At 47.8% G+C, this 9366-nt stretch overlaps 1 protein-coding gene across 5 annotated transcripts; it reads right to left on the bottom strand.

Moving 5' to 3' along the window:
• Nucleotides 1–1113: 1113 nt before the first annotated feature.
• On the bottom strand, nucleotides 1114–8527 carry LMO2 (LIM domain only 2). 5 transcript variants are annotated; one of them, XM_064425898.1, is made up of 4 exons: nucleotides 8509–8527; nucleotides 7620–7797; nucleotides 4870–5085; nucleotides 1114–2064 (listed from the first exon to the last, which is right to left on the bottom strand). In XM_064425898.1, exons 1-4 carry the CDS (start codon nucleotides 8510–8512, stop codon nucleotides 1845–1847), a joined length of 618 nt encoding a protein of 205 aa, XP_064281968.1. In that variant the 5' UTR covers nucleotides 8513–8527; the 3' UTR covers nucleotides 1114–1844. The 5 variants fall into 5 exon arrangements, with proteins under 5 accessions (XP_064281968.1, XP_064281966.1, XP_064281969.1 ...); XM_064425896.1 differs by lacking the exon at nucleotides 8509–8527 and adding an exon at nucleotides 8197–8335; XM_064425899.1 differs by lacking the exon at nucleotides 8509–8527 and adding an exon at nucleotides 8169–8288.
• Nucleotides 8528–9366: the final 839 nt, after the last annotated feature.

The following is a 9366-nucleotide window of genomic DNA, read 5'->3' as shown; positions in this document are numbered from 1 at the left end:
CTGTCAATGAAGAGAGCTGATAGCTGTATTTTCCTTGCCTTTCCTTACCTCTGCTGGCAGGAATTCAGGGTAATAATTATAATTATAACCAGCTGCCTTTGGCCTCCAGAGGTCAGCATATCACAGGAAAATAGCTAAATAACAGCGCCCTCAAACTATACTTTCCAAGTTGTTCTCATTAGGTGCAGTTTCCAATTTCACTGGTAACAAGATTTAAAGGGTTTGTCCCCAACTCTCCTTGTGACAGCAAAAGCCAGAAAGGAGCTCTCAGAGTATGCATGGTAAAATGCAGAACCTTGTCAATGATCAGTGGCTGGGACATCCCCTGGGGGACAAGTTTACTGAGAACAGTCAAGTAGATATCCACAGGTTTAAGCTGCAATTCCTGATGTGTCAGTAGTGATGGAGTGAATGGACCTGCCAGGCACCTTCTGGGGGGGTGCCAGACTTGCTCAGTTGTGGGAAAAGCTTTAATTTTTAGTGCTTTTCAGCACAACTTGCAGTTATAGTCCTACTTTCAGAAAGAATAATGTAGAATCAGAGATGAGAAATAGAAATTTATCAGAGGCATGAAACAGCTCTCAGGCAAGAAGAAACTTAAGACTATTCAGATCAGGAAAAATAAGTTGGAGAGAATATGATATAATAGAATCATGGAATGGTTTGGGTTGGAAGGGACCTTAAAGATTACTGAAATTAATTATTTCAAAATAAGTTTATTGGCTCTCATGATATTATCCTGGATTCCCTAATCCAGAGCAAAATCAGGATAAGCTACCTTTCTAAAAGACCCAAATCTTACATGATTTCCAAGATCAGATAGATGCAATCTGTTGCAAAACACCCAGAACCAGCCTCAGAACATCCTCATAAACACCATAGAGCCTTGGACTCACACAACACTAACTTCTCCTAGAGCACAATCTAATTTCTTAGCATGAAGAGCACAAGATTTTCTGAACCCTCAGTGTTCTCACATTTGTGCTTTGAAACACAACCTGAAGTGGATCCAGCTGTAGACAAAGAGTAGAAACCCTGCTACCAAAAAATAAAATTAATAATACAAAAAAAAAAATCCAGTACAATTAAAAAAGAAAAAAGAAAGAACAACACTCAAATCTTCCATTATTTTTATTAAAGCTGCAGAGTCTTACTACACACAACAAATATTTTATTGATATAATCTAAGTTAATAAAATAGTTGAACAACTCTTCAGATTTATATTTGTATAGAAATGATCTGGAGAACATCTCATCTTGAGACAGCAGTGCCCGAAAGCAACTATTCAGCAGGGTTTTTTTAAAAGAAGAGTTTGGGACTAGAGGATGCACTGTTCATTCTCAAAGGAAAAAGAAAAGAATCCATGCAAAAATAACTCCCACCCAAAGTGTAAGGCCATATGGAATGGCCATGTGAGGGATGGCTCTTTCCTTCCAGTATTCCTCGTCACGCCTACTGTGGGAGCTTGTCATCTAAACTCAGTAATGAAAACAAGACAGAAAGAAAACTGAATTGCACAATCCTAGTCTGCAGGTGACAACGTCATAACATCTCTTTACAGAAGTCCCTACTCTGTTCCAGTTGGGAGAATGGGTTGTGGTGCTGTGTCTGTCCCCAGCTGCCAGCTGATGTCAGTTACTGTCCGTGCTGTGAACACGAGTCAGTCTAGCTACTATTGCTTTGCTCTCCCTCCTTCACCTGGGTGTGGTTTACATTCTACGTAGCACTGCCTGCCAAGGGCCGACTGCGCGGCGTTTCCCCCCCGTTCCAAAGCCCACAGCCCAAGGGATGCTCTCCTGGGTGCAGCTGGGCCCGGGAGGTGTCTGTCCCAGAGACGTCCGTGCTAGATCATGCCGTTGATCTTAGTCCACTCGTAGATGTCCTGCTCGCACACGATGTCCGAGTTGATGAGGAGGTACCTGTCCCCCACACAGAAGTGCTTCTGGCAGGCGGCGCACTTGAAGCACTCGAGGTGATAGACCTTGTCCTTCACCCGCATGGTCATCTCGTAGGCGCGGATCCGCTTCTCGCACGAGGCGCACAGCCCGTCCTGGCCAAAGAGCCTGCGGCGACAGCACAGAGGTCAGCACGGCTCCTTGGCTGGGCAAAACCCAGTCAAAACCAGAGCACAACACCCTTGATCCGTTAGGGACCAGTGCTGAGTTAGAGAGAGGTCGCCTGGAAAGCTGCCGAGCAGAACTGGAAACTTTGCAACACCAAAAATTGAAACAGAAAATCCAAGGTTTTCACCTTGGATAAAATCACAGAATGAGTTGGGTTGGAAGGAAATTTAAAGTCCATCCTGTGCCACCCCCTGCCATGGGCAGGGACATCTTCCACTACCACAGGCTGCTCCAAGCCCCATCCGACCTGGCCTTGGACATTTCCAGGGATGGGGCAGCCACAGCTTCTCTGGGCAACCCGTGCCAGGGCCTCCCCACCCTCCCAGGGAAGAATTTCTTCCTTAATATCCAAACTAAATCTACTCAAATCTGTCAATATAATTGGCTTCCCTGATCAATGACCTTATCGCGAATTGGAGGAGCAAAGGCTGCTCAGAGCCCTGCATGAAGTTGGGCTATATTAACACTTCCACTTCTGTGATTGACAGAAATTACCATTTGCTAATAATTTTTGCTCTTCTTAAACTGTTACTCTGTAATTTACAGAAAAGAGTTGAGATAAGCCATGGTCTAAGGCTCTCCTGCCTTTTGTCTGTGCCTCCACACTGGACATTCTTTCAAGCATTTCTATATCCATGAAGGCACTCCTGACAGGTTTCAGAAGGACACATTCTAAGATCTCCTAGATACCTATGAGACAGTTTTATGCTGTGGACTGCACTTTAATCCACATGGAGAAACCCTGCTGAGGTCCTCATGACATTGTCTATGAAAAGGAACCTCTAATGAATGCTCTGCAGAGTTTATTAAGTCACATCAGTAATAACAAAGCATGAATATATTGATATTTAATTTTTAAAAGGGACAAATGTTATAGGTGATGTATTCATTGAGTTGGACTTCCAAACTTCCATACTAATTCTGGAAAGGGTTTTTCCACCTCCTACACATCTCCTGCATGTGCTGTGCCTGATTTAAATCATCTTCTGAACTGGAAAAAGGATGTTTGGTAAATTAAGAGACATTTAAGGAGAAAGAATATCATTCCTTTTGTCTACCAGGAGATGTCAGTGTTCACTTCTGCCCAGTGAAAGTAATGCTAAGGTTACAAAAAGGTTGCCAAATTTTTCATTAATGAGGGAAGATATCTATTGCATTATTAAATAAATAAAAGCATTGGCTTTCACTGCAAGAAAATACATTAATTGTACTGCCATACTTCCTGTTGTTTCCATTTTAAAATGAAAAGTGTCTGGGAAGTGTAATTAACGCTGGCTCACTGCTGGATTTACAAGTGGTCCCATTAGCAGAACTCAGTCCTTAATTTCTGCTCAGCAAAATTCCATCAGCAAAGCCCAGGGACAGCATAATTAGGAAGCCCACTGAGATTTTGGTTTCGTTTTTATTGGCAGGTAAATTAGCCTTCAGTAAAAAAGCTGGGAAAATACCAAATATCATTATTCCATTCCACAAACCTCCTGACACGTTAGGGATCCATTAGAAGAAATGGAACACAACCAGCACAGCAAAGATCAATACATTTTAATCAAGAATGTAAAGATCCTTTGTTATCAATTTTTGTGAAATATCTGAGTCTCCAATTAATCCTTTACATACAAATTTTGGCAAAACAAGAAGGCAGAGAGTTATTGATGAAAACACCCATAACAAGTGTATTTGTAGGGTCTGATTCTGCAAAATGTGCAAATTCTTGCTAATTCAGCACTGGGCTTAAGAATGCCAAAACCCCAAATGATCTTTCACCTCTTACCTGGGTTTAAACACCTTTAAGCTCCAAGGCAATTCTGGGAGAAGCAGAAAAACTTAAAACCATTCAGGGGAATCAGTTCATTGCCAGCTCTGTGGGAGATTGCTGGAATTCAGCCCCTTTTCCCAATTTCTGCTTGCCAGAATGCCAGACTGACCCTTCACCTGGAGCTGAGGAGTTAGGTCTGTGCAAAATGACAGATGCCAACAACTCTGGGTCCTAGGTGTTCCTTCTGTATTCTTCACATTATCAAGTAATTCCGGCTTGTCCACAATGTGTAGCACTGCTTTCATTTCCGTTAAAAATGCTTTTTTCACACACCCCCCCCCCCAAACTTTAAAAGATTTATCTATAAACAACTCCATGTTGTTTATCTAACCAATACAGATAATCTCAATTTTTATCTATCATTTACTGAAGAATCCCAGCAATACTAAAAACTGCATATTCATCTGCATACGAATCCCAAAAATATAAGGAAAGGCTGAGGGAGCTGGGGCTGTACACTCTGGGGAAGGCTCTGGGGAGACCCTAGAGCCCCTCCCAGTGCTTAAAGGGGTTCCAGGAGAGTTGGAGACAGACTTTGGACAAGGGATGGAGGAATTGGACAAGGGGGAATGGCTTTAAAGTGCCAGAGGGTGTGTTTAGTTGGAATATTGGGAAGGAATTCATCCCTGAGGTGAGGCCCTGGCACAGGCTGCCCAGAGAAGATGTCCCATCCCTGGAAGGCCACGTTGGAGGGGAATTGGAGCAACCTGTCCTAGTGGAAGGTGTCTCTACCAGTGGCAGGGGCTGAAACGAGAGGAGCTGTAAGGTCCCTTTCCAGCCCAAATGACCCAGGGATTCCAGGACAGGAGCCCGTACTGCAAACCTGAGCTTGCAGACGCTGCCAGGCTTCGGGAGTCATTCCAAACGAACTCCTCAATCTCAGCAGAACGGGAAGGAGGGAGGAAGGGTGTGAGGAGCGGGATGCCTACCTGAGATAGTCCCTCCTGCAGAGCTTCCTGCCCAGCTTGTAGTAGAGGCGCCTGCCCACCTCGCCAAGCCGGCAGCCGCACAGGTCACAGCTGAGGCAGTCCTCGTGCCAGTACTGGTCGATGGCCTTCAGGAAATAGCGGTCCCCGATGTTCTGCTGGCACCCCCCGCATGTCAGCAGCGACGGGGGGATCTGCAGCACCTCATCCACCGGCTCCCTGAGGGAGGGAGACAAACCTTGGATGGGGGAAACCCACTCAGAGGGCATCCACCAAGGAGGAGGAAAGGCAAAATGAGTCACAGGTCAGGACAGGGAGGGTGGTGTCCTCGTTTTGGCTCGTTGTCACCAGGACTAAGAAAGGCGCCCAAGGGATTTTACACTTTCCGTTGGGAAATGGAAATTTGGAGACTAAGTTTGATGGTGTCACTACTCAGAACAGCACGAAATGAATAAACACAACAGCTGATTCTGTTGCCCAACTGGTTTAATAAAGCCAGATGCTGGTTCTAATAAAGCCAGCATTTTACCTCATGTTGCTGCAGGACTTCTTTTTTCACTTAGCCAAGGACATGAATCCCCTGGGATGGGTTTATGCCAACATACCTCAGTTATCTGGGATTTACATGTCCATGAGTGAAAGGAGGCACAAATCTTTATTGTGATATTAACACTGACTCTTTATGCACCTATTTTGTTCCTCTTCCTAAAAAGCTTGGAGATCTAGGATAATTCTGGTAAAAGTGAGAATTTTCTTCAAAGCTACTTTCTTAAGGATTTCTGTGTCTTTTGGGGTAATTTCAAAACTAAAAAAAAAACAAAACCAAAAACAAAACAGTGCCTGAGCTCAGTTTTGTAATGTTGTGGGATTTACCCAAATGCCAGAGAAGTAAATAAAAAAAAAATCTACTGGATCCATCCCTTAAGCACTTGCTTAATTTCAAACCTGTGGCTAGCAGAGTGGACCCCAAATTTTTTCATATGATTGGATTAGTGCTCCAGCACAGAGTCCCCAAGCAATTTGCTTCTGTCATTGGTCTGTCCTCCCCTGGGCTGCTGGGGGCAGAGGAGACCTACACTGATGAAGAAGCTCTGCTCCCAGTTTCCAGCAGGCAACAGGGAAAAAATTGTATTACTCCTGCTTATTTACTGGATCAGCAGTTTTCTGGGCAAAAATTACTTTCTTCAGCAGGGAGGAACGACCTCTGGTCAAAAACTTCTGGGCTGAGAAAGTGATCCTGCAGTTTTTATTTAGGCAAGCTGAGCCCTGAGATATTATCTGCTTCTATTCTGCTCTGGTTTCTCCCTTCTAAGTTTAAACTGCTGTGCCCTGCAAGATATGTCGTAACACCCCTCTCCTGCCAGCTCACCATCCTGTAAGTTTTCATTAAAATCATGGGGAACACATGATTAGGCCCTACTTTTTCCAATTTATCCTTTTGGGCCGCATGCTCCCTTTCCTAACACGTGGACTCCATGCTGACAACTTCTGAAAGCTTTCCAGTAGAAGGAAGCACACATCATTATCCGTCATTATCCATTTTCTGAAGCTTTGGAGTGTACCCCAAAACGTTTCATCTGAGGGGTGTTTGGGAATCCCAAGCCAGGTTTCTCTGAGAGCCCTAAGCTCCAGAACAGCCCAGCGGATGTTTATGCAGAGCAGCATTCCTGGTTAACGCATTAGGCTTTTGATGTCCACGGATTTCTAAGCCAGCACTTAAGCCACCAGAACACAAGGCAGGTAAATAAATAAAGATTTTTAAAAAACTTTGTAGATGAAAGCTGGACATCATTAGGAGCTGGGACTAGCGTTTCTTAAAAAAACAGCATAAAGGAAAATGTAACGTAAAACATCATGGAATGAAGTGATTTAACCCCCAAAAGCAGCAGTTCCCATGTGCTCATTCCGGTCTCCAAGCGATGGCATTTTTAATATCTGACAGGAAACAAACCACAAATGACTCAATTTACTGAGAGCGATGTTTTAAGCATTATCTGGAAACGGAGATTTTATAATTTGTTTCTTTTTTCTTCTCTTTTACCGCGATCCCAGACGAGCCGAAGTGCAGTTAATTAGCACGTTCAGGGCTGAAGTGGCTCTGGGTCTGTGCTGAGTTACCGTCCCTAGGTGTGCAGCGGGGATGGGACAGCGGGAGCACAGCCTGGATCTGGACACCGAAGCCGGTCCCTTCCCTGAGTGGGAAGCCCCGGGAGGGAAATTCTCATCTCCTACATCCCGTCCATCAAGTCTGTCTACATGCTCTTAGCAGAACACCCAGCCCCCACCAAAGCTTTCTTTCTACGAGCTTTTGGAAGTTGCATTACGAAAACGTGGAAGTTGGGCACCCGCAGCCAACAGCCCTGACCTTTCACCGATCGGCTGCAGCGAGTCGGGCAGATCGGGGATGGGGCAGAGAGGCTCCCTCGGGATGGAGAACCTGACAGCTTGGGAAGCGGGATGCTCTCTCTCTCTCGCCGAGCATCCCCAGCACCCCGCGGTGGGATGAGCGAACGGAAGATGCCCTGCCCGGGGGGAATTGCGCCTCTCCGCTCCCGCTGCTCCTTCCCACAACTCGGGGGGCTCTCCCCAGGCTCCCGCACAGCCGCAGCCCCGCGGGGCCGGGGCAGCCCGGTGTCCGGGGCCGGGGAGGGGGGTCGGAGCGGCGGGGCTGCCGTCGGGAAGGACGGGCGGCACCGGGAGGCTCCCGGGGACCGCGGCGAGCGGGGCACCGGGCAGAAGGAGCGCGCACTTACTCGGAAGGATCGAGGCTTTTCCTCTCGATGGCCGATGACATTGGCGGGGCCGGTTCCTTTGTGGCGTGCCGGTGGTGGGCTCTGCCCCCGCCGCCCCCGCAGAGGCTGTCTGCTCGCGGAGCCTTGTCGCCAGCCGCGCTGCCCCGCCGCCCCGCGATGACATTCACAGGATTTCCTCCTGCAGCACCGAGACAGAGAGAGACACACGCAGGGGCTGGGGCTGCGCTCCGGCCCCGCACGGCCCCCCCCCGGCCCCGCACGGCCCCCCCGGCGCTGACCTCCCATCCCCGCCGCGCTCCCCCCGCGCCCCGGCCGGCGGGGCCGCTCCCGCGGCGGGCGGGGGGCGGCGGCCGCGGCCGCCACGGCGGCTCCGCGCCCGGCGCTCAGCGGCTCCGCGCGGGCAGCTCCGCACACGCTCCGCGCCCGGGCGGCAGCGCTGCCGGCGGCCGCATCCCCGCGGTTATTATTACTCCGTGGCTCAGCCCCGGCTCTCTGGTTTCATTTCCTTTTTCCTGATCACGATTCAAATACAATAGAAGGAAATCACACTTAAAGAGACAGCTGCCCGTTTCTTAACTGCACTCCTGGGGATTCGGCAATACAAACAGCAGCATCACGACTCGCTGGGTTCCTTAAAGAGACAGCGCGGGGCTCCCCAGAGCCAGGGCTGGGGGCTGCCGGGGCGCTCTCACGTTATTATTATTCCCTTACTAACGCTGTCTCTGTGCGCAGGCAGGTGGGCGACCTGAGAATGATCCCAAGAACTGGAAAAAAAGGAGCGCCTGGTTCCGGATTGTGCCGCCTCCTCAGCTGCACGCAGAGCGGCACTCACCATCCCCGTCCTCGCCCTCTCCCTCTCTGACACCAACATGCACATGCCCACACGCACCCATGGGCTTGTGCGGCACTCGGAGAGCCACAGGTAAAGATCCCGAACATTATTTGTCCACCCAAAGTGGTCAGCTCAGCTGTGTCTCATTTATAGCCCCGAGTGAACATTTGCTTCCAGACACCCCCGGCTCTTGGCAAGCCGTGTAACAAATTTACACCCTGGCACCGCGTGATGCTAATGAGCTATAAAAGCCGGCGAGTACCAAGTATCGATCTGTAATTAATCCAAGAGATGCCAAAGATAGGGAAAGTCTTGCCTGGATATGTCTATTTTCCCTCCCACCCTTCCTCCTCTCCATCAGCACAGCACATCCCGGAAAGGACTGATTTACAGCGCCGGAGTAAAAACTATTGCAGCAAGGTGAGCCTTTGCCAGGCTCTGTGGCATTAGACGCTGGCCCTTGCTGGAGGCAGAGTTCTGGATGGGATGAACAGCTTGCGCTGTTAATTCCTTTAAAAACAGTAAAGAAATATCTGTAATAAAGCCCCGGAGAGTAGTAGTAGCAGCAATATTTCGCTTCTATATTAACTCCCACAAGAAAAATGTATTTGATGTCTATTTTTATGACTACATTCTCCTTTTTTTTCAGCTTTTTGGCAGCTGGGGATATAATATCTGCAATACATTAATGAGGCCGATCCAAAGATTAGTAATGTCAGCAGAAGGACTGTTATTCCTTTCAAGGGGTTTTGAACCAAGCTCTTGAAATACTTTAGAGCTATCACTGGTCATTAGAACACATCTTTCTTATTCTTTAAACACATTATCTCCAATGTATTTTAAGCTATTACAGCAGGACAGTCACTCTCATTTCTGTTGAAGGAAAAGGCTCTTTTGTTAGGTTTTCACAGACAG

This window comes from Passer domesticus, chromosome 6, assembly GCF_036417665.1.
Source record: "Passer domesticus isolate bPasDom1 chromosome 6, bPasDom1.hap1, whole genome shotgun sequence".
NCBI classification, from domain to species: domain Eukaryota; kingdom Metazoa; phylum Chordata; class Aves; order Passeriformes; family Passeridae; genus Passer; species Passer domesticus.
This window is presented reverse-complemented; position numbering and strand designations above follow the sequence as displayed.